The 25,794-nt window shown below is 44.1% G+C and overlaps 1 protein-coding gene and 1 pseudogene across 1 annotated transcript; one reads left to right on the forward strand and one right to left on the reverse strand.

Annotated features, from left to right (window-relative positions):
- Window positions 1-974: 974 nt before the first annotated feature.
- Window positions 975-2,510, reverse strand: LOC119324987 (leucoanthocyanidin dioxygenase 2-like). The gene has a single exon (XM_037598747.1). It carries the CDS (start codon window positions 2,508-2,510, stop codon window positions 1,197-1,199), a length of 1,314 nt encoding a protein of 437 aa, XP_037454644.1. The 3' UTR covers window positions 975-1,196.
- An 8,040-nt stretch (window positions 2,511-10,550) lies between these two features.
- Window positions 10,551-16,749, forward strand: LOC119323888 (annotated as a pseudogene).
- Window positions 16,750-25,794: the final 9,045 nt, after the last annotated feature.

Below are 25,794 nucleotides of genomic sequence, written 5' to 3' on the forward strand. Positions count from 1 at the left end.
CTTTGTATTTTCCTTTTTTACAGTTTTAGTTTCACTAGGAGTAGAATTTAGTTTTATAAAAGTATGAGACCAACACCTAAATTAGTGTTTTAACCGAGCCCATTGCCACAAAAAGTTGCGACATCTAAATAATTTAGTTTAATATTTTATAATTTATAAAAGGCAGTTAATTATTGTTTCCAGCCACTGTTTTAGTTATTTTCGTGCATTTAAACACTTTTCCAAAAATGTTGGCTCACCACCAATGTTAACAAATGATTATTTGCGACAACTTAAACATTTTAGTTTTAAAGTTTGAAAACTTTTATTTTCAACTTTGTTTTAGATTTGAATTTGAACTGTTTTCGAACCAACGCGAGCTTAAGAAACAGTAATCATGTTGACATGGCATCATTAGAAGGGGATTACTGTAGCTTAATTATCCGAGAGTCACATCTTTACGGCAGACCAGTCCATCATCCTAGGCCCAAATGCATGGAAGCTATTGCATGTAGGGGGGCCCTTTCCCTTGCTGAAGACCTCCTTCTTCAGGACTTCATCGTTGCAACTGATTGCAAACAAATTTCGAGAGATATTGAAAAGGGTTGTAACGGAAGCTATGGCAAAATCATTAGCAATATTAGGACCATGTTTGTTTGGACTTTTGCTTCTGCTTTTGCAGCTCTTCCGCTTTGACAAAAAAAAGTAGACCGTCTGAATCGGCTAAGTGGGCCTCTAAAATTTATTAGAAATTCTGAAAATGATAACTGAGCTAGCCTAAAATAGACCAAATTCCAATATTTTAACATAAAAATTGCCTTCTCAGGGAGAAACTACCATGTCCTAACAGGGTCCAAAACAATTCACTGTTTGTCGGTTCTTATTTGTGTGAGCGACAGCATGTCAATCAACAAGCAAAGAAGCACATTTGTGCCTTAAATTTCACATATTTTGTGGAGAATGGAACCACCCAATCACCCACATATTTTGCTAATATCACAATAAAGCGTAAAATTAATACTTCTTTCGTTCCAAAATAGATGACCCAACTTTGTACTAACTTTGTATCAAAGTTAGTATAAAGTTGGGTCATCTATTTCGGAACGGAAGGAGTATATATTTGTCTCATCACCTCTCAATAGCAAGCAAACTTATTCGTACAATTACCCCATGTGAGTAGTAATACCCATTATGGTAATTATTGTAGGATGAGTTGGTTAATTAACTTGCACTAGGTTGGCTGCCACCGGCGCCATCTTGGTCTCCTCCTCTTCACTCTGCTCCTTCTTCTTGAGGTCCTTATTGTGCTCCTCCTCGCCGGCGACCGGCGGCTTCATTGCCTCCTCCTTCTCCTCCTCTTTAGCGGTGACCGGCGTCTTCGTGGCGTCTTCCTTCTCCTCCTCTTGAGCGGCGACCGGCAGCTTCTTAACCTCCTCATCCTCCTGTTGATCATTGGTCTTCTTGAGGACCTTGCGCTCAAGGTGCTGCCTGAAGGTGCGCGGCTCGAAGCGCGGCGTCTCGGCGCCGTCCACAAGGAGCTCCGGCAGCGGGCGCAGCAGCACGGAGTCGGGCGGCGGCTCGGCGAAGACGACCCAGGAGACGCGCACGGCCTGCCGGTTGACGAGCCCGCGGTGGAGCACGCTGGTGTAGTGCCCGTTGCTGAGGATCTCGAGCGCGTCGCCGACGTGGACCACGAGCGTGCCCGGCTCGTCGCGCGCGGTGACCCAGTTATCATGGCCGGGGCGGAGCACCTGCAGGCCGGGGACGCCGTTGGTGAGGATGAAGGAGAGCGCGGAGACGTCGGTGTGCGCCTCCACGCCCACCGCCAGCTCCGGCTGCGGGCACCGCGGGTAGTAGTTGATCTTGAGCTTCAGCAGCAGGTCATCCTCCACCTGGGCGGAGGTGAGGCGGAGGCGGCGCTCGAGGGTGTCGGCCGGGACGCCGAGCCCGAGGGAGAGGATGGCGAGGAGCCGGGACGAGAGCGCGCTCACGTGCTCCCCGAAGGCCTTGGTGACGGGCACGTACTCGGGCGGGTGCGCCGGCCAGCGCGCGTGGTCGGCGCGGGCGTCGGGGTGGAGCATGTGGAACAAATAGTCCTCCCACTCCCTCTTCCCGTCCTCGCCGGCGGACCCGGCGAGCCGGCTGCCGTACCCCTCGAGCCGCCCGGCGGCCGGGTCGTTGGCGTAGGCCTCCTTGTCCTCGATCGGCATGCGGAAGAACCCGGTGCCTGCGCCGCGCAGTGCATCGATGAGGTCCTCCGGGATGCCGTGCCCGGCCACGTGCATGACGCCCCATTCCTCTGCTGCCGCGCGCACGGCGTCGACGACGGCGCGGCTGGCGGGCGAGGCCGGGTCGGCGGCGTCAAAGGCAGCCACGTCGACGACGGGGATCCGTGGGGAGCCCGCCGCGGACCAGCTGGCGGCCGCCTCGTCGTAGGCGTCGCCCAGGCCCTGGCGCTCCTCCTGCGGCCGCACGTACTCCGCCGGGATCGCCGTGGCGCCGCTCATGCTCAGCGCCTCCACGCGCGCCATCTTCTTTGAGATTTCTTCCTCCTCCGATGGTATGGTATGCTCTCACTTCACTTGCTGATGGATGGAGTTCATGGATGGAATACTTATAGACACGATTAGATAGAATCCATGGCTGGGCTTGGTTTGGTGGTTACTGGTTAGCTCCATCTTTCCATCACGCGCGCGTGCCAAACAAAGTTCGCTTCCAACCACACGCACGTGCTGCTATGCTATCATCCAACTCCAATTTGTTTTTTTACGTTTCCCTACAAAAAAGATACAGTATTTATTTTCTTCCTTCCCTATACAAGGATCAAAAAAGGCAAAAAAACCAAGCCAAAGAACCCTAAGCTTAATGTTTATTATTTTTATCACGCGCGCGTGCACGCCAAAGCAGAGCAGATGAGCGACCCAAAAGATGGATAGGGTTCCGGTCGCTACTCAAACAGGAACAAGTGAAATAATATTTTCAAAATTAACTAAAAAGAAACAAAGATATATGGAGTGACTAAATAATAAGGTTTAATTATAAAAAAAATTAAAACATTGAGATGGGACTGGACGGCGCGTAGCGTTCGTGCCGATCGGCGGCGAAGGTGTCGGGTCGACAACAGGTGGCGCCGCCACAAATGGCTACCGCGGAGTAAATATCAAATGCAAGACAACGATTCTAAGGTTTTTAGATGTTGCTACCACTCCTCCGACAGTTGAGATCGTCCGTAAGAAGACTATATACTACCACACCAGCGATATAAACAGTGGTATATGCAGTCCTGGAATCAAATGAGAGGACGATTTTTGAACAGGAAGAAAACTTAAATCGTGTATTTGAATTAGAGATATCATCATCGTGTGTTATACAAGTTGTTGTGTATTATTCTGCAAATTACTTTTTTTGTTAAAAACAAAATTTATTATAATTATTTCGTATTGATGTTTTGATGTATACTATTTTTTATATTAAATTTTTATACTTATTTACATTAATTATATAATGTAATATATATTTAACAAGTATAATCTTGATTACATAGTTATCATAGTTAATAAGATAATGATTTGCCACCTCGCCGTTCCCCCCGCGGCAGTTCCCCCCGCCCGGACAGTTTGCCACCTCGCCGTTCCTCCCGCGGCCGTCAGCCGCCCTTCGCCGCCCCGCCGTTCCTCCCTTTGCTGTCAGCCGCCGCCGGAGCCGCCCTTCGCCCCGCCCCCGCGGGAGCCGCCCCCTTCGCCACGGGAGACGCGGGCCGCCGGAGCCGCCCTTCGCCCCGCCCCCGCAGGAGCCGCCCCCTTCGCCACGGGAGCCGCGTGCCGCCGGAGCCGCCCTTCGCCCCCCCACCGCTCAGCTTGCCGGAGCCGCCCGCCGCGCCCCCTTCGCCATGGGAGCCGCGGGTCACTGGAGCCGTTCCTCCACGACCACCACAACCATGGCAGGGAGCGCTGCTCCGACCTCCTCTCCTATGACTTCAAGTCTGACGATGCCCGCGACCAGGCGTGCTCCCCTCCATGGTATGAGGAACATTGTATACATATTAGTTCAACAATTTGTTGTGACGGAATTGTAGAAGTTAGTAGTATATCTGTATTTGCAAATTCTGTACTTTGTGGATATATCAATGTAGTGAATCAGTTTGCCAAAAAAAGTAGTAAATTTGATGTGCCAGATTATTGTCGGTACCACTCAAACGACTGCGTTTTGATTCCTTTTCATTTTTTCCTTTGGCTCTGGCGACTTTGGCCATGCACAGATATTTCAGAAAGAAACAGGAACACAAGGCTAACAGGGGGAGTATTCATTTTTTTGTGCGTAATAAGGAGGCACTTCCTTGCGTGCAAAGATATAGCTGGTGGGTCTGAGCTGTCAGCGGCGGTGACGTTTTTTTCGCGAAATACTGAGGCCCTTTCGGTGGGTCCCTGATGTCAGGTGGACGAATCATTATTTTGCGCATAATAAGGAGGCATTTCCTTGCGTGCGGCCGTGGACCCAGCTATCGGCCTCTCCACATACAATCCACTTCAGATGCATGTCGGTCGTTGACCACGTTGACCAGGCCGCGCCGAGAGCACCAGGGCGGTGGACGGCGGCGAGGCCTAGGAAGGGAACGACACGGAGGCAGGGAAGACTCAGCAGTTGTTTCCCACGCGGAGGGGAGTACGACTGAATGATGGTTTACTGGTTCGTCTGCTGTCGCCGGAGAATAACAGCAGGTGTGGGTGAGTAGAGGGATGGCTAGGCCGACGATGGGAGTACGGTGGGTCGGTGAGGCCTGCGCGGCAGCACAGCCGGCCGCGGGGAGGAGGGAGCAGGCAGTCCCGCCGGCGCTTGTTTGAGCGGCTGGAACAGGAAGAGCAGAGATTAAAGAAGCACGACGGCCGTTGGATGGACATCCAACCATCACTGCTTGTGCGTCAATCTTTTTTTTAGGAAAGCCTCAAATATGTGGAAAACAACATACAGCTCATCTGCCATTATTTCTAATAATTTACAACCCATTTGCTAATTCTTAAGGTTTTTTTTAAGCTCATATTCTTTTTGTTAGCATTACAGCCCATATTGTGGCCACGGTTAAAAAATTATACGAAATTTTGCATATTTTGGTGCGGTCCAAACTGTTTTTAATCCCAAAATTTTGACTCACATTCAAACTGATTTTAAAAATAAATGTATATCAATATAAAATTCAACAAATTCTCCACGCATAAAAATTAATGTAATTTAAAATCTTGAAATGAAAAAAAATATGAAACTAATTGCCGGTTTGATGTGTTTTAAAAATGTACAGCCCATTTCTCATTACTGATGGGCCATTTTCTCGGCCAGCCGAATGAAAAGCTCTCCTCGTCTTGAAAGATTTGCAGCCCAACAGGCCTGACAAAGCAACTTAATTGGCAAATCACAAAAAAAAAACTGGGCTTTGGCCGTGGACCCAGCTGTCAGCCTCTCCACGTACGGTTGTCTTACATCAAAGTATTGTTTGTCTGTATCATGCATCAATGAGTTCTAAAGAGTGATTTTATTTTTTTGTGTTGTGGGTACAGCTTGACATGACAAAGTCAAAAAAGAGCAAGGAAAATAATATAGTAGGGAGTGCTGTTACTCGTCGAGTGAAACGGAAAAGGCTCTGCCGTCGAGATTCTGCTGGTACTTATAGTGCAGTAGAAGGTCCAAGTCCACCGGCTAAATCTACAAACACAGTATCACCTGCTCCACCAGCTGCAGCATCCGCTTCAACTGTACCAGCATCTCAACCAGTTACTCATTTGTTTGGTCTGGAACTGGCCAGTTCCCAAGCTGCCTTCACACCTAACACTACTTCCGAAGCACTATTGACACAACAGGATTTGGCAAGATCAGATGAACCTCATGAGCATCAACACCAAGACGATACCTGACCAAGTCAAGTTGCAATTTGATATACACTAACACTTTCCATATTCGTTGTTGAACTAGCACCACGGCGCAAGCGGAAACAGACATCAGGGATAATGTTTGACAGATTAACAAAATCTAAAGGAGGAAGAATGGAGATCCATTTTGAGGCAGGTTTAAAAAGGCCACGTGATGCTACAGAGTCAGCCAAGTTAGTATCAGAGGCAGCCGTTGCCATCAGGTGTCATGCGTGTATCCTCCCAACGTGGATCCAGTACAGGAATGAGAAAGACAATACCCAGTTTAACACCTTCCCTGACCATTTATCTGTAAGTAATGTTATTCATCGCAATTAGTAATATTGTTTTGCTCTGTTCCATACTTTCTAGCTTCCTCCTAATAAGACTCACATTCTTTTTTCAACAGATGAGGTTCAAGTTGGATCCGAAAAATGATGCAACTAAACAAGCATGCACTCATGTTTTTCAGTCTGCTCTGCGACAGTATCGGTACCACCTTAGAAAATCTCACTTTGAAGGCAAGGCTAACAATGAAATCGCCCAAACTTCTCCAGTGGAATATATTACAGATGAAGACTAGACAACCCTCGTTAAACACTGGTCTGATCCAAAGTATCAGGTAGGCTATATGTATTTGATCAGACCACATATTGAACTTGTATTTATGTATGTGCCTTACAAGTGTATCTTCTTCTAGGCTAACTGTTTGAAGAACAAAACCAACCGTTCTAAAGTGAAATTCTAATAGACAACAAGATCTCGTAGCTATATTGCACACTGCGAGGCTCTTGTAAATAGCTGCTACTTCCTTCTTTTTTTGTGCCATATTATCGTATCTATATTGACTTGTTCCAAATACAGCGGAAAGCCCGTGCGGACCAAAAAGAACCTGAACCAAATGCAGTGCAAATCTTCAAGGATTGCCACACCAGCAAGATGAAGAGCATGAGCACACCAGTTCAAGCCGCTGTTGTAAGTCCTTACTCCTCCTGCCTTGAACTGATTGGTACTGTGATGTGTTCATTTAACTACTTGGTTTGCAGCCAATATCAGTTATTATGTTCACTTTTATACACAGTTGTCTTAACGTATCATTTCACCTTACATGGTTTAAAAGAGATGAAGGATATTCTTTTGGTCTTGATCTGTAATCTAGTTGTTATGTTCATGTGCGCACACGATGATAAATTAGCATGTTTGTTTTATATCTGTTTGCCCATGATATGAATGATGTCATACTATGTTCATCCTACTTTAAACCATGTCTCTTTATCCTTAGATGTCAACGAATGTGAGGAAATAGACAATACAGTAGGCATGCTACATGGACATATGTTCCGAAAGTGATTTTATTATGTAGTTGGCACTACAATACATGCTAATGTATTACAGTAGTTTACCAAAATAAGTTATGTATAAACGTTTAACCTACTTTGTTTGTTTTTGTCTTATTAGTAACTCACTGGTACACTAATCTACAAGTTCAAACTTTCAGGAAGCTATGGAACAAATGATTGAACAACCACAACCACCTGAAGGTGACGAGGCTACTACAGGCACAATGTCACCTCTTGCTGCAGTGCGTCAGTATCTCTCCACTAACAGTGCAAAAAGCACCTTCCTGTGTAATTCTGGGTTGGTTGTCAAGGTAACCTCGTCCAAATCGCCTACTGAACAAAATCTTCCTGCTAGACAGAGTGATATATCTGTGCTCCAGACACAAGTCCAATCCCTAATGGACGTTGTTTCGGAAACAAGAATAGTGGTTGAGAAATGCCGTCAAGATATGAATGGTTTTAAAACCAGACTATTAGACATTCGCTTCGTTGTTGAAGAACAATGGCGGAAAATAGGTGGAGATCGTGCTGCTCTATCAGATTCTACAGCCTGAAACATTAGCACTCAGGTCAAATGATCTGTGCTCTATACATCTAATGGTGCTTTTATCTGGAAGGACTGTAAACTTTATGCCAACAAGCCTTTTGTTGTATGATTGGAATTTATTTTGTTGTGATACAACATTTATGATGCTGCCACATGCTGCAGTAATTATGACGCTATTTTTGTATAGTGTAGGTTTATCTTAGTAATGTATTCGGACGAAAGCTTCGTAGGAGCCCAACATGCCAACATTCTTCGGGCCCATTCCAATTAGGCTAAAAACGATTACGGGTCAAAATTGGCATGTAGCCCACTAAAAATATCTGGGCTTAAATTAGCATAAGCTTTCAAATTTTTCTGGTAGGCTTGTGCCCATAGTGGGCCTTTAACAGGCCTAAACATAATTTGGGCCCTCAGTAAAAGTAGGCCGTTTACAGGTGTAAATATGTCGAGCCCATAAAAAACATGGGCCTTTAATAGACCAAAAGTGAGATTGGGCCCTGATTGTGCCAAATAACCCACTGGACTTAGCAGGCCGAAATGGTGGCCCATTTACGATGCAGATATTTGACAGGCAAAAATTCGGACAGGCCGTAAATGCGCCGACCTAATACACGGGCCTTTAACAAGCCGGAACTTTCGTCGGGCTAGATTATCGTCATTTTTATATGGGCCGTTAGTGGGCCCGATATGACGTTGGGCCACATATGGCCCATGGTTTACGTCCGGCTTTAACGGGCCGAAAATGACAACAGGCCGAAAGTGGGCCAAATCTATAGTGGGCCTCTAACAGGCCGAATGACAGACATGGCCGAATATGACCCAAATCCTTCACGGTCGTTTATGGGCCGAAAGTTTTGATGGCCTGTAAATGGGTCCAAATAAAGCCGGACCTTTAACAGGCGGGAAATACACCGGGCCGTAATTCGGCCCAATTACTTAGCGGACTGTTAACGGGCCAGAAGTGATCATGGGCCGCATTGATGACAAGTTTAGACCAGGCCGTTGACGGGACGATTTGACAGAGAATGTTGGGCCTTTAGCTGGGTCGGCCCATTATGGTCTGCAGAATCTTGTGGGCCTTTAGCTGGGCCGGCCCATTATGGTCTGCAGAATCTTGTGGGCCTTTAGCTGGGCCGGCCCATTGTTTCTGCAAAATCTTGTGGACCTTTAGCTGGGCCGGCCCATTATGGTCTGCTAAATTTTGTGGGCCTTTAGCTGGGCCGGGCCATTATGGTCCGCTAAATCTTATGGGCCTTCGATTGGGCCGGCCCATTTAAACTTTGTGGGCCACTTTTGGGCCGGTCCACGTGTCAACATATCATAGACCCATCTCGATCGTTGGATGAGTGACACATGTGCCAACGTGGAGCTGACATGTGGATCCGTCAGCCAATGAGAATTTTACACGTGCAAAATCGACATTGGTCGTGGCTGTTAACGGGTTATCGGATCCAAAATCCGACCCGATAGCTTAACGGCGTTCCGTTATGGTGGATGCCACGTGTCGGTCACCCTTGACGAAAGCACTTCTGTGACGCGCGATTTATCGTCATGGAAGTGGACACTTCCGTGATGATAATTTTGGTAATGTCGTGGAACACTTCTACGATAGCAGAGGTATGACTATCTTGACTCTGTCATAAATTTGTCATGGATATACATGCATGACAAAAAACGCGACCTACTGTGACAAACACGTATCATCACGGAAGTGTATTTTTTTTTGTAGTGATAGTGGTTGGCCTGCCGGTGAGCTCTCCGAAGAGGACCGATGATGACCCGGCGATGGAGGAGGCCTCCAACGACAAGTCGTCTCACCTACTCGTGCCAGTGCTGGCTTCACCATGGAGCAGGTGCAGGCGCACTTCACCGCCGCATGATGGAGGACCCGCCAACAATGTCGATGTATGTGTTCCAGCTGGCGTAGAAGAAGCAGCGCTACAACCTCACCCTTCTCGCACATCACCGGCTGACGAAGGACCCACCGACATTGCTGATGTCTATGTTCTGGCTGGCGCAGAACGAGCAACGCTACAACCTCACCCTTCTCGCACATCACCTGTTGACGAAGGGCTAAATCTTCGACGAGTTTGCGAGTGCCGAAGTTGTGGCTGCCATTGTTGTAGAGGACCTGAACTTTGATGAGGAAGAGTAGGACATGAGAGGCATCTGTGCCCCATGTAGGCACAACTGTGTCCGATGTCTCACTCTTCCTTGCCGGCTATCCACAACTTCACTCCTCGGGTGTCACAACCGGCGAAGATGCCGGACATGAGGAACAAGGACTTACAATACGAACAAGAAGGACACCATGTCTGTTTTAGGGGTTGGTGTTGGAGATATTTCTTAGGCCTCAATTGGCGATTTGGCATGATTATTAGTTGATTTCTCAAGAAAAAAAGGGCTTGATTTATGTTAAGCTGAAAAATACACTCAACTCAACGTGTATAGTGTGTCAGAACTCAGAACTCATCATTTATCAACAACAAACCGAGAGCCTTGTCAGTAAACACCAGTGAGCTAATGACATGACATAAGAAGGTATAACAAAAGAGTGAATGTACCTAAAAATAACCCAATATAAATATAGTTCTCGATAAGAAAATCCCAAATACATACTAGTGTTATTACTAGTTGAGGAGGTGTTTCATGTTATTGTAGGAGTTGTAGTATTTGGCAGCCTCCTTCCTTGTCCTTGGATGTGGATGTCCAGGGTGCTTCATAGCAGTACATCTATAATAACGCATGCAGTACACTGTAGCAACCAGCTGGCGCATTCATCTTCATTGCTCTGCCCTGCATTATTGCTAGCACAGTGCTCCTCCTCCTCCTCCTCCATTATTGCCTTGCTCCGCAGACTCTGCTCTCAACAAGGGAAGGGAAGGGGAGGGAACCACCATTGCTCTTGCTCATCTTGCTCTGGACACTCTGCTGCGTGTTCCATCCAAATCCAAAATCCAAATCCAACCATGGCGCTCATATTGAAGGAAGAGTAGATCCATCGCCTTCCTCAACCGCCATTGCTAGCTAGCTAGCTCCTGTAAGCGCTCTCTATCCTCTTCCCCTCAAATTAATTGTTATTCTGCTCCTCTTCTTGTGTTTCCATCTCTCACCTGACCTGCTCCTCTTCATCTTATCCCAGCAAGCTGCCTGCCAGGGGATCTTGCTGCTAGCTGCTAGATCCTAGAAGACGGCCAAAAGACGGCAGTGCAAGATCCTAGAAGATGGCCAGAAGACGGCAGCATTTGGAGGCAGTCGCCCAAGAACCTAGCAGCTATGCTGCTTCTGCTTGCACTCGGTAAGGCCTTGTTTTGTTGGTAGTAGATAGATCTAATCCCTGCAGTGCACATTCTGATTCTGTGATGTCCTACTAGGCATTCATATGCAAATCTCTTCAAGTGACAACACTTATTAGATCCCCTGGCTAGTAGATGGATCTAATCCCTGCAGGGATTGGGTGCCACCTTTTTGTCAAGCAAGCATTGCTGTCCACAGTCAGATTCCGTGATCTATAAATCTGTTCAAATGACAAAATTTACTTGATGATGATAGGTATAGCTTGAAAGAGAGCAGATCCAAATACATAGACTTGTAGTATGTATAGCTTCAAAGAAACTCAAGACATACATCAAATCTGACTAAACAAGGACAATCATCTGCCCTTGTTTTGGCCTCACGGGGAAAAAAGAAGAATTCGGGCCACATTATTAGTTTTTAACAGGGAATCACGACAGTGCTAATGCCATAATCATCATGCATATAAAGACATCTCCCCCCTTTGTGCTGAAACTGCTGCATATGCTGAAATTATGAAAAGCAGAAAACCAATAAGCTTCAGGTGTTAGCCAACTTTATTTCAGATGCCCTACTTTATTTCAGATGATCCACAACATTCTTCAGCTAATCCCTAACTCTCAAACAAAACTAGGCATACAGTCCAGTATATGAATAAAAGGGTGGAGCCAAACAATCTATACTGTTTTAGATGGTACTACTAGTTACCTCCTCTGGCCCTATTTACATGACGTCCTTGTTTTGTGTGATTTAACTTTCATCAGTAATTTGATTAATAATATATGGGGCGCAACCAAACCAGGCCAGAGCACCTAAGCTTCCTAGGTGTTGTAGTGGATGTATTTCCTGCGATGGAGAAGAATTACCTTTGATTTTCCTACAATGGGTCAGATCCCTGTCTTCTAACTTCCAATCCATGTGTGTTGCAGGAGTTCTTCCTAAAGGATCCATACATTAAGAGCGAAGATCAATCAATTCCACCATGGAGGTGGTGACTGGTGCCATGGGGAGGCTGCTCCCTAAGCTTGGCCAGTTGCTCGTGGGGGAGTACAAGCTGCAGAAGGGTGTCAAGAAAGATGTTGAGTCCCTCGAGAGGGAGATGAAGAGCATGAACGCTGCCCTTGTCAAGGTGGCGGAGGTGCCAAGGGACCAGCTGGACAACCAGGTCATCATTTGGGCTGATGAGCTCAGGGAGCTTTCGTATGATATGGAGGATGTCGTCGACAACTTCCTGCTGCGCGTCGAGGGATCGGAATCCGATGCCATCGCCGACTCAAACAAGCTCAAACCGGCTGGTGGGGGACATGGCCAACTTGTTCACCAAAGGCAAGACTCGCCATCAGATTGCCAATGCTATCAGGGACATTAAGAACCGTGCCCAAGAGGTGGCTGACCGGCGTGATAGATACAGGGTTGACGATGCTGTTGCCAGTGTAACTGGAAAACACAATGTTGACCCTCGCGTGCTATCATTGTACAAGGACCAGAAAGAGCTTGTTGGCATTGAAGACGCACGAAACGAGCTAACCAAGAGGCTCACAGATGGTGATGGTGATGGCAATGTTCCCAAGCAGCAGCCCAAGATGAAGATAGTCTCTATTTTTGGACCTGGAGGACTTGGCAAGACTACACTTGCTAAGGCAGTGTATGATAGGCTTCAAACACAATTTGAATACACAGCTTTGTTCCAGTGGGTCGAAACCCTGAAGTGAAGAAAGTTCTCAGGGATATCCTCTTGGAACTTGACAAGAAGCTGGAGCGTTGTGGTGATGTAGCCATATTGGATGAAAAACAACTCATCGACAAACTCCGACAACTACTTGAGAATGGAAGGTACACAACATTCTGCCTTGATCAGGTTTATATCTCATAATATTAGAGCTGACTAACCATTCCCAATTACGGAGGTATAATTTGAAAACACCATGATATATGATGTATAGAACCTAATGCATTAGACATAGCGACACAATGTGCATAGCATATTAGGATGGTTTTGACTCTTATCAGCTAGGTGGTGCATCTCAGCGTCATAAGGGCATTGAATCCAACACCTGTGTTTCATTTCATTTTGTCCAGTTTTAAATTTGGATTTCGAGAGTCTATTCATGTTTTGATGTAATTTTAGAAGATGGACTAGATTTTACCAACATTTTCCAGCTTTAATATCATTTGGGTCCTTAACAACTACCAAACGTTCTCACAAATTCAGTTTAGAACTGGAAATATAAATCCGAGTTCAAGGCAATAAATGAAACCCAAATTTAGTATATAAAGCATATTTAAATCTGATGGATGAAATTAATAAAAACTACACTTTCGATGAAAGAGACTTGATCAATAAAATTGATGCATGCATTTTTCCAGTGGCTGGCTCCCTTCTTTTATTTATTGTACCTGTTCTAGATAGACTAGATTGAGCGATTCCATACGTATTTATATTTCTTATCAAGGTGGCTGATATGCATTTTTTACACATATTTTGTAGATGGTTTTACTAGCTAATGCACGACTCTTGTGTTGTCATGTGGACAGGTACTTCATTGTCATTGATGACATATGGGATTTAAAAGCATGGGACATTATGAAATGTGCTTTGCTTGATAACAATCATGGGAGCCGAGTAATCATAACTACTCGTATTCTCAGTGTCGCCACAGAGACCGATGACATTTACAAGCTAAAACCACTTTCTCAACATTTGTCGAAGAATTACTGTATACAAGATTATTTGGTGGTAAAGATAAATGCCCTCTTAATCAACCGGCTGAAGTATCAAACAAAATATTACAGAAGTGTGGAGGTTTGCCATTAGCTATAATTACAATAGCTAGTTTGTTGGCTTGTAAACCTATGGAGGACTGGTCTAAAGTATTCAACTCTGTTGGTTTTGGATCTGGAGATGATAACACAGTTGTAGAGAACACAAGGAAGATACTATTATTTAGTTATCATGATCTACCTTGTCATCTAAGGTCTTGTCTTCTGCATCTGAGCATATATCCGGAAGACTATTTGATCAACAAAAACAAAGTGATATGGCAGTGGGTTGCCGAAGGTTTCGTCAGTGAGAAACCAGGAATAAGTTTATACGAGACTGGAGAAAGTTACTATAATGAACTCGCAAATAGAAGCATGATCCAGCTGGTAGAGAATATATATAACAGAAAAGAGTCTTGTCGTATTCATGATATGGTGCTCGATATGATTTCTTTATTATCAAAGGAACAAAATTTTGTTACTATACTGGATATTAACGAGAAGCACACAGCTTCACAATGCAATGCTCGTAGGTTAGCTGTCCAAAAGAGAAATGTACCTCTGGCTAACATGAGCATGCCGAAACTGAGGTCGTGCTATGCCACCATGCGTGATCCAAATGCGGTGCCATCACTTTCAAACTTTCATGTGTTGCGTGTTCTAGCCATGGAAAGGTGCTACTTTGAGAGAGACCATCCTTACCATCTTGAGAATCTTGGAAGGTTACCACAGTTAAGATACCTGAGTCTAGATAACACATGCATAAGGAAGCTCCCAGAAGAAATAGGAGACCTAAAGTCAGTGGCGGAGCTTTGTGGAGAGCAACCTGGGCCATTGCCCCCCCAGTCCATAAGAAAGTTAGCAAATATCCTCTAGTATTCAGCCCATATGTCCAATTAAAATCAGCCTAAAAGCATGTTTCTTGCCCCTCCAGCCCATTTGCCCCTCCACAAATTCAGCCCAAGCTCCGCCACTGCCTAAAGTTTCTGCAGATACTGATCTTGAGTGGCACTGATGTAGAAGAGTTACCACGGAGTATTTGTTTGCTAAGCAAACTCAAGTGTCTGCGTGCTGATGGTGATTCTATGAGAGTGCCGAATGGGATAGGGAACCTGACATCCTTGGAGGAGCTACGTTTGAAAGTTGCTGACGAGTCTTGTATGTTTGTGAAAGAGCTCAGCAAGCTGACAGAGCTGAGGGTGCTTATCTGTACTTTAAAAGAACCTATATGTGATTCCTGGGAGAGAAGTTTTGTGGAGTCTTTATGCAATCTGCGGAAAATCCAAGTCCTAGAACTACTTGGTTCCAAGCGGACTCAGAGATTGGCGTTTGGTGACACCTGGGAAGGCTATGAGCCCCCTCGGCAGCTCCGTGATCTGCGCATAGTGGGCCGTTTCAGGAAACTCCCGACATGGATTAATTCTTCGCTTCTTCCGAACCTTTCTGACTTAGATGTACACATAAACTCGGTTGATTTGGGGGAGCAGGATGTAGTGAACCTTGGGGGTTTGCCAAACCTTACTTCCATTCATGAGTTGGTATGGATTCCAGGGGGCATGGAATTCACTGATGGTGCGTTCCCCAAGTTGAGCAACTTGAGGGTGTATGCGCCATTCAGGTTTCGACAGGGAAGCATGCAAAGCCTAGAATCTATTTGTATCAGTCTGGAAGTGCGTTCCTTGAAGGATGCCGGCACTGGTTTTGACTTCATTGGTAGCCTGGGAAACCTCCATTCTCTTCGGAGAGTGGGAGCTCTCATGTACTTTGATGATGCCTATGCTTCTGATGTTCACAAAGTGACCGCAGCAGTGAGGCGAGCAATCAACACCCATCCTAACCGTCCCACGCTTGCTCTCTCGACATATGGTCGATGTCTGGTGCAAGTTACTTACTACATGTTTCATTGTCTATTTGGCATGTTTGTTTTTTCAGTCCCTGACAGCTACCAGTGTTGGCTACTTTTAGGTTGATGAAGAAGAATCAGACTCGGAACAGATGGAACTGTTGGTATTCCTGCAGCATGCTGTAATCAACGACAAGGAGGATGAAGAAGAATCAGACTCGGAACAGATGGAACAAGAGATGCTACCAGCCTCCACTTTGCATCATACTACCACTGTTGGTATGTCTGCTCCGGTAATCCACAACAAGGACAAGGAGAATGAAGAAGAACCAGACTCACAACACACCAAGCAAGAGGTACCTACTTACTGTACTCCTTCCTAATTAGCCATCTGGTTTATTTTTCAATTGTTGGCACTCCTCATTTCTCTTCTTTCTTTTGATCATACTGTCACTGTTGAAACTCCTCTGCAGCCTTCTGTAATCAACGACAATAACGAGGATGAAGAAGAATCCAACTCCGAGCAAATCATACACCATGACGATGGCAACCGTCCCATCCCTCGTCTGACAGAAAGCAGCATCGACGCCGTCGGCACATCTCCTCCGGTGCCCGCGCAGCGACGGACGTGGAGGCGGTGGGCGTGCTTCCCTTGCCTCAACTTGGGCAGCAGCAGTTCTGGTGAACCTTCAGGTTCAAACCAATGTGGCGCTTCAGGACAGAGGATGGATCAGGCAGCAGGGGATGACAATGAGGCGGCCCAGCCCTGAATGACAAGCATTATATTGCTCTGCTTGATGATCGGTTAAACTGCAGTGCTACTTTTCTTTAGACTTTATTTTATTAAAACTGCTTGTTATCCCTGCTACAATTTGATTTTGTAATAAAAGGATAGTGTGGTGAGCCAGGTTTTTTGCCCCGTAGTCTGTGTCTCTATATGGTCATCATCATGATCAGGCAATGGCATGGACAGCGGGTTTTCCTGGCTTGCAACAATCCTCTTTTCCATTTTCCCACCTTATTAAGACGTGTTGTTTCTATTATCCTAAGACTCGGGTTTCTATTATCCTTATTATTAAGACTTGTTGATGTTGGATTCTTTGTTTACCAAATTCAAGTTGGGGGGAGCTGCCCAATTTACAATAAACAAATTTTCGTGTAGTTTAAATATTCATGTAATCTGCATCTACACACGATCTACATGTATAGATGATATACATATACAGATGATCTGCTTGTACTGATCCTACTAGCAACAGTCGATCAAGAACAATCATCATACTCCCTCTGTTCCGAAATGTAAGTCGCTGGAGCGATCCACGTACAAACTTTTTCACGGTACGAGATTTTTCTACTTTCCCAAAATGCCCTCCCACCGCTCCACTCGCTCCACACCTCTCGTCTGCCTCTCCTCACGCCCGCCACTCCCAGATCCCCTCCTCTCGCCCGCCTCTCCTCTCCTCCCGTCGCCGGTCTCTCCTTTCCTACCAACAACGCCGGTCTCTCCTTTCCCCCTTGTCGTCGCCAGCTTCCTCCCACGGCGGGCGCCAGAAATCCAAGACGCCGAGGTCAAAAGACAACCTTTTTAGCGCCGGCGACGAGCTTCTGGGCGGCGGAGGCGCTGGGTCCGTGTGCGCTAGCGCTGGATCCGCACGCGTCGATGATGGATCCGCGTGCCCCGACGCCGGTGACGAAGTCACGCTGGATGTTGAGCAGCGTCGCGGCGGCGGGGCAGTGGCGGAGCAACGGAGCGGTGGAGCGGCGGGGCGACAGTGGAGCGCCTACTCACGAGCTGAACCTCAAGGTAAGGAATCGATCCCTCTCTCCATGGCCTGGCCACTCATAGGGGTTAATGAATGTGCGCTGGAGGAGGAGGCGGCCGTGTAAATGTTGCTGTACTTAGCTGCATATGTTCTTCTTAGGGCATGTACAATGGTTGATAAAATAGTCTTATCTTAAGACTTGCATGTAATTTAGAGATAATAAAGAAAAACGTCTACAATGGGTCATCTCTTAGCCTTATCTTCAATAACTAGCTATTCCTAAAAACATGGTGAGACATATTGTGCTAAGAGATCATCTCTTGTCTTCTCTTAAATAAGATAAGACAAGTCTTTTCTTATGAGTTCTCTCTCCTCTACCTCATCATTTATCCTACGTGGCGCTCCTAAGATAGCATCATTGTACATGCCCTTAGCTGCAGATGTTGGTGTACTTATCTGCGGTGGTGCAGAGGAATTTGTTCTTACTGTGAATATTAGTTGAACTATGCTTCCTGTACGACCTGCCGACAAAATCCATATTGGAGTTGGAGGAGCTGTGAAAAGTGAAATGTAAAGGAAATTAATCCATATTTTTGTACTACTCCAAATCTGAAATGTTTAGATTTGTTTCTTAGGTGTAGATTTCTGACAAAAGGGAGTAGGAGTATAGCACTAGCTTGCACTGCAGTAGCTTGAATTGATAATTTGGAGTACTCTAGTGATGCTTGCTTAAAACTAGAGTAGCAGTAACTTGTGCTTTTGCAGCAGTGTCTGTTGGAATAAGCCACGGTATGGGTGGTGATCATGTGCGTGTGTGTGCGCGATGATTGAGCCAGTCGCCGGTCCGTTGCCGCGTCGCGGCCGTGGCAAGATGTACGTATGGGCGTACGTGTGTATCGTGTGCGTTCGTGCGCATGCATAGGGCGTGTAGGTGCATGAGTACGTGCTTGTGTTTGCGTCAAGGTCTAGATCAAATCTGGACGTTGGTTTGGCCCCGTTCAAGGATAGATTAGTGTCAATCCAGTTTTGTAGCTAGCTCCGTTGTGTAACAACGGCGGGCGCATATGATGGCATCCAGGTCAAGCGGAGGAGTGGGCAGCTTACGTTGGAAGACCGGATCGCCAGGGAAGCGTGCGTGGGGTGACCGCGGCGAGCGTGGGCGCTACGTCCCGGTTAGCTACAAATACGGCTGTATATCGAGTCAGTTGTAACAGTTTGTGATGAAAGAAAATTGTACCGTACGCGCGGCGGGCGTTCGTCGCCAAACACCAGTGCTCCTCTTTCTTCTTCCTACGTCCAGTGCGAGTGCAAGAGAGAGCTAGGGGTTAGACCCCAACAGTGTCCTCCCGTCCTCTCTTCTTTTCAGTAAAATGTACTCCTGTAGGAGTATAACTTTAACTTGCATTAGCAGTAGCAATTAACTTGTGCTTGCATTAGCAGTAGCATTTTTCTTGTTGGAGTAGAAACCGTTTTATGTTACTCATGTAGCCCTGGAGTAAATTGTCTTCTTCTCTCTTTAGAAAATTTGTACTCCAACTTCTGTAGTTTTGTCATGGTGCAGCTTCTGTAGTTTTGTTAAACTTCAGAAAATTTGTCTTAGTTCTACATGTGCTTCTTCAGAAAAATTATGAAGACAAAATTTAGTTTGTGTAGCTCGCAGCTGCCCCCCGCGCTGAATTTAGTTTACTGAATATCGCTGATGAACATATCTGCAGTAGGTCTCTGCCTAATGAACTGCAACACTGTATCACTGCAAGGGTAAAAGGTTTTTTTTTTGACTGAATTTGGTGTTAACTGTATCCTTGCAGACAATTGGATTTATCGCGGGGCTAGTGCTATGCTTGAAATCACTGGTCATCGCCTCTTGGAGTCATGGGCGACGGGGACCTCTAGAGTTCACGCAGAGTTATCTCGAATTGATGGGGTAAGATAAGGTCAACTGATCTCTGTTTGTCTACCTGTCGACCATAATTTCAGATGTCTGTTGTTTTGACAGGGATATTCAGTGTTTATTCAGCCACACTCGGTGTCTTGTGTTTGATCTCTTTGCAATGCAGTAACGGCACGACACCCTGAATCACCCACATCCTGGGAGGACACCTGACAAAAGGTAGTTAGAATTCCTTGTTCTGTTTAAAATAAGGCATGTGGTCGGCGTATGTTGCTTAGAGTAATTTTGAACAAGATTTAACTTCTCAATTTTGCTTGAAGTAATTTTGCTTGGAGTATTTTTCAGCAAGTATTATGAACATGCAAGTATTCTGAACATGAAACTGTTCCTTTAATTTTTCAGCAAGTATTATGAACATGCAAGTATTATGTGCATGCATTTGATTCAGTTTGATTACTGAACATGATAGGTAGTCAAAGAAATTTTGTTTGCTTGCACTTGAGTACTTGCACTTGCACACAACACTAGTTCAGCAATTTTGTCTTCATTTTCAGTAGCGGAAGCAAGTTGTGCATGCTTTAACTTCTCTTCTCTTCTTTTATTTTGACCACTGAAACTTTAAACTGTTCCTCTCCTACTCTTCTCATAAGAAAATTTTCATACTCCTCTCCTTTACTCAAAACAAGGAGTACAAAATGAGGAGTACAATACAATTTAAAAAAATCAAAAACTTATCACAACAAGGAATTACACAAATGATCATACACATGAGGAGTTCAAATGACCATACAATTTTTTTTAAAACTTATCACAACAAGGAGGTACACAAAATGATCATAGTACAAATGTCGAGTTTACAAAATTATCATAGCCACATCTCATACAAATGATCATAGCCACTTCTCATACAAATGATCATAGTCACATCTCATACTCCACACAAGCCTGTTGCAAACATGTCTCAAGGAGTTACATATACTCCACATAAGCCTCATCTCTAGGGTTTACATATACTCCACACAAATAAGGAGTTACACATACTCCACACAAATAAGCACAAGCATCTCAACAAGCAACGCCTCAAGCATCTCAACAAGCAACTCAATAAGCAACTCCTCAAGCATCTCGACAAGCATCTCTTCAAGCAACTCCTCAAGCATCTCGACAAGCATATCAACAAGCAACTCCTCAAGCATATCAACAATCATCTCGACAAGCATCTCAACAAGCAACTCCTCAAGCATATCAACAAGCATCTCGACAAGCATCTCAACAAGCAACTCCTCAAGCATCTCGACAAGCATCTCGACAAGCATATCAACAAGCATATCAACAAGCATCTCGACAAGCAACTCCTCAAGCATCTCAACAAGCATCTCGACAAGCAACTCCTCAAGCATCTCAACAAGCAACTCTCTCCATTATCCCAAGATTGTGCAAGGCATTTGCATATACCTCTTGAGGGCATGTGAGTCTTGGAGGTAGCATCCCAATGTTCTCTAGCCTTTCCTTGTTCGCATGGGGTATTTTATACCCATTACCCCCTGCATGGTTCAAGATTTCAATCATGCAAGCTTGTAGAGATAGGAAAACTCTGTTCAGCTTGTAAACCTCATAGTTACCAAATTCATCTAGCACACCCTTGATAAGATCCTGAAGTGTTCTAGGGCTTAGACAATCTATCAGTGATTGCAACGAGTTGAAGAACCCAAGGTCAAGGCCATTCAGATCAGGGCTATTGGCAGGTTGTTGAATTAGTCTGATATTGAGTCCAGTTCTTTCCACAGCCGCTATAAATTCTGGGTCGTTAGGCAAGATATGAGCCTTAGCGTTGTCTTGCTGTATATAGATAGTTTGCTCAGCATCATTCTCAGGCCAAGATGCTTGTATTGCTGGCAGTAGGTTCTCTATCATGAACTCTCTCATTACTTGCCTGTTGACTTTTATAGACTTTGTCTCCAATGTTCCTCTGGCCTGTTGTCGCTTCTCCTCTGAGCCGGAACTTCTTTCACAAACGGCCAAATTACAATTTTTCCAGAGAAGGTCACATTTCCTTCATTATCCCACCTCGGCCTAGCAACAGCTGTCAAGAAACCTTTCCAATACAACTGCCGTTTTGCAGAGTTCTCGTAGGCTCTTCCTCCCCATACAACAGATAATAGTTTCTTTTTTTCTTGGTCATATAGAACCATTTCTTGTCAATATGAATAATGTTGTGCATGTTCTTGAATTTTGGCCTTTCAGTTTTGTGTTGTTGTCTCATCGAGCATTGACAAGCAAAATTTCATTCTATCCTTCTTGTTCTTTTCATTCAGAGATGGCTTCAAACAATTTGTATGCCTCTTTATCAACTTCAAGATGAACTTCCGGTGGAGTGTCGTAGGGCTGCACCCGAGTTGCCAAGCAAGTGACCTGATAGTAGACCTCTCGTTAAGTGGGATGGTAGGTATTTGATCTAGATTGATGTCTTTTGGCTTTCTTCCGCAGTTCCCTTTTCTCTCACTTGAAACATCCACCTCCTGACCATTAGCAATTTGCTTCATTGCTTTCTTCCAAACCCTTTGTACATTCCATACACCCACTCCAAAGAAACTGGCAATCTTTTTCCTGTCATCTCTTTCAAATTTGCCCCCTCTACTCATGCACAGTGTGTGCATTGCAACATAAGCAGCATACTTTTGCTTGTCATCGAGGCCATCCCTTTTTTTAACTGATTGCTCAACACCTGCACAAAGAAATACAACAAAGGGAAAATGATCAAATGATCAAAGGAAAAATGGTCAAATGAACATAAGCAAATGATCAAATGATGATATGATCATATCATCAAATGCTCAAATGATTATATCATCATATCATCAAATGATCAAATGATGATATGATCATATCATCAAATGCTCAAATGATTATATCATCATATCATCAAACTGTATTCTGTAATTTAACTGATTTTTTTCTTCCATCATTAACTGAAAATTTCTGAAATACCACTATAGCTATACCTGCATGTTGTACTCCTGCACCTTCATCCATTTGTACTCATGTATCTTCATCCATTTGTACTCCTGCATCATCATCATCCATTTCATCTTCTGTGAGTGGAGTGCAGTTGAGGTCCGGGACAACCATCTTCTGTTGCTTTCAGGTACTACTCTTGTGTTTGGAATATAACCTGTAATAAAGAGTAGGAGTAATTTTAATACTTGTGCTTCGAGTACAAACTGTAATAAAGTGCTTAGAGTACTTTTAATTGTAATTCCCGTGTACCCTGAGCTTGAGCATGTTTATCATTTGTGAGTAGTTACTTTCATTCTTGAGGTCACGGGAGAAATCATGTTGCAAGTAATCATGTGAACTTGATATGTGTTGATATTTTGATGATATGTATGTTGCCATTCTCTTAGTGGCGTCATGTGAATGTCGACTACATGACACTTCACCATATTTGGGCCTAAGAGAATGCATTGTGAAGTAGTTATTAGATGGTGGGTTGCGAGAGTGACAGAAGCTTAAACCCCAGTTTATGTGCTATTCCGTAAGGGACCGATTGGATCCAAAAGTTTAATGCTATGGTTAGAATTTATTCTTAATACTTTTCTCGTAGTTGTGGATGCTTGCGAGAGGGTTAATCATAAGTAGGAGGTTTGTTCAAGTAAGAACATCACCTAAGCATGGGTCCACCCACATATCAAATTATCAAAGTACCGAACACGAATTAAGCCAACATGATGAAAGTGACTAGATGAAATTCCTGTGTACCCTCAACAACACTTTGCTTATCATAAGAAACTGTTTTGGCATGTCCTTTGCCTCAAAAGGATTGAGCTACCTTGCTGCACTTTTGTTACTACTATTATTACTTGCTCGTTACAAATTATCTTGCTATCAAACTACTTCGCTACCTACAATTTTAGCACTTGCAGACAATACCTTGCTGAAAACCACTTGTCATTTCCTTCTACTCGTTGAGTTCGACACTCTTACTTATCGAAAAGGCTACAATTGACCCCATATACTTGTGGGTCATCAGTAAAATATTGATTAACTATGTATATTACATCTAAATTTTGAATTTATGGAGAATATTTGCACAAACTACTTTGGGCTTATCTCGCCCAAAAAAGAATTACGTTTTCTATAGATAAAGCACTATTTGGTATATTCTCTCTGTGCAAGTCTTGCTGCAAATACTCCATCCGTTCCAAAAAAATATTTTTTTTAATTGTCAAACTATATGAACTTTAACCAAGTTTGTAGAAAATTATATCAACTTGTAGAAGCTCCCGATCATCCTCCCTTCTCGTAGCAGTGTTGGTTTTTGTGAAAACGGTTCAGATCTATCATAAGGCTTCACCATAAGTGTAGAGCAACCCCAACATAACAAAAATCACATCGAAGTCCCTATACCATCGAACAATCACTACCGTGAATAGGACGGGCCGCTGTCATTGCTCACCTACCGGAGTCGGCGTGACCTCGATGACACTCAAGAAGTCTTGGTGCTCGTGCCCCTAAGGCTCTTGTAATCTTGCTTCATTCCTTCTGCTACTCTAGAATTTGAATCATGTCGATAAGGTTGAGAGAGAGAACCATGGTCGCACGCTAGCATCATAGACTATTGGTAACATGGATATATATGAGTTTGCCAAAGTGCTCAATATTATAGCAAGCAAGAAACAAAAGTTTTTTTCCTAGCGTGCAGACGAGACCGGCCGCGGCCGGCCAGGCAGCCGGCCACGACGGTGATGCTGATGCTCGACAGCATGCCTAGGCGCTACCCCTACTACGGTGAACGGACCAAGTACGTACTCCCTCTGTAAATCTATAAAAATATAAGACCGTCTAGATCATTACTTTAGTAGGCCGGGTGTAATGCTTAAATAAGTAATAAAGTGTCCCTTTTCGAGGAAAAAAAAACACTACTTTAGTGATATAAACAGTCTTATATTTCATTCCCCTCCTTGTCTGCTGCTGTCTGCCATGGAGTTTTGTTTTCATCATGTTGTCTACTCCTTCGCTGATCTGCTGTCTTCTAATTTCGAAATCAGACTTTGCTATTTGCTGTTGCAAAAGAGACCTCAAAATTTCTACCCATCATTAAGGGGAAGATATTTTTTCTGTTGATCGGACCAGTGTTTCATGAACTTTTTCCTCTGTCGTGTTCCACGTTTTATACTCAAATCCAAGCCATCACTTATTTCCTTTCTAACTTGTGTGTTTGCTGAGGTGGAGTCTCACTAAGCACTGATGTGGCATGTGTCTGAAATGCAGCTTTTATTTGTCTTTGTGGAGCGTGACAATGAGGAAGTTGGCGAACCTGTTGCCCATTACTTTGGTATTATTGGACAAGAGACCATGGTAACACCTCCTATATTTGCTATGTTTATCTGTATGTTGATTTATTTCACAGAAACAGAGTGCAGCAACTTGACTTTGATTTTAATGTGTCTGCTCTTTCTGTTTTGTACATTCTGATTTGATTACTTTGCAGGTTTTTGCTTACACTGGGAATGAAGACGCTAAGAAGTTTTTCTGTGGTGAAATATCATTGGACGCCATTAAGGTAATTGCTTAAATTATTGCCTCTAGGGCATACTTTCAACAGTTACCATATACACTGATCATGTCAGTACGCAAACACGGTGGCCATCCCGGGCCTTGAGAGGAGAGGAGACATGCTTGAAACACTACATTATAATAGTAACAATTGTACATTAGGTCTCAGAATGAATATGTAAATTTTAAAAAAAATTACATAAGCAACTCTAAACCATGAACCAATAGCGTATACCGTGTGGGAAAAACCAATTTGATAGGCAGTAACTAGTTTAGTTAGGATGCTAATCTCTTTCTGAAAGACCTCCTATGGATTGTGCCGAGATATATCTTAACTAGATTTATGTGTTTAACTTCACTGGGTTAGTTTTTATTCTAGAAACCGGCAAAAGCTCGTGTATACACAATAAACCGATCCGATTCTAGACGAGTATATCAAGGAGTCAATCTATGCATGTAAAACTAGAATCAACGACTTTTTTTTCTTGATGTACGTAGATGATTAATATATGCAATGATGCTCCAGTGCGAAGTACATATGCACATATTATCAAATTATTAATGAATTCAACTTGCAAACCACAGTCAATTTATACTCTAGATGTTCTTACAAACACGCTTACCGAATAATATGCCGGAAACCACTATTAAAGTAGTAACTATGTTGCCCGCTTTAGAGGTACTCCCTCCGTTTCTTTTTAGTCTGCATATAAGGTTTGGTCAAAGTCAAGCTTTGCATAGTTTGACTAACTTTATATTAAAAAATATCAACATTCACAATATGAAATCAACATTTTCAGATGCACCATGAAATGTATTTTCATATTATATAGTTTAAGTATTGTAGATGTTCATATTTTTTAATATAAATTTGATCAAACTTTGTATCGTTTGACTTTGACCAAAACTTATACGCGGAGTAAA

Source organism: Triticum dicoccoides, chromosome 6B, assembly GCF_002162155.2.
Source record: "Triticum dicoccoides isolate Atlit2015 ecotype Zavitan chromosome 6B, WEW_v2.0, whole genome shotgun sequence".
Classification (NCBI taxonomy): Eukaryota; Viridiplantae; Streptophyta; class Magnoliopsida; order Poales; family Poaceae; genus Triticum; species Triticum dicoccoides.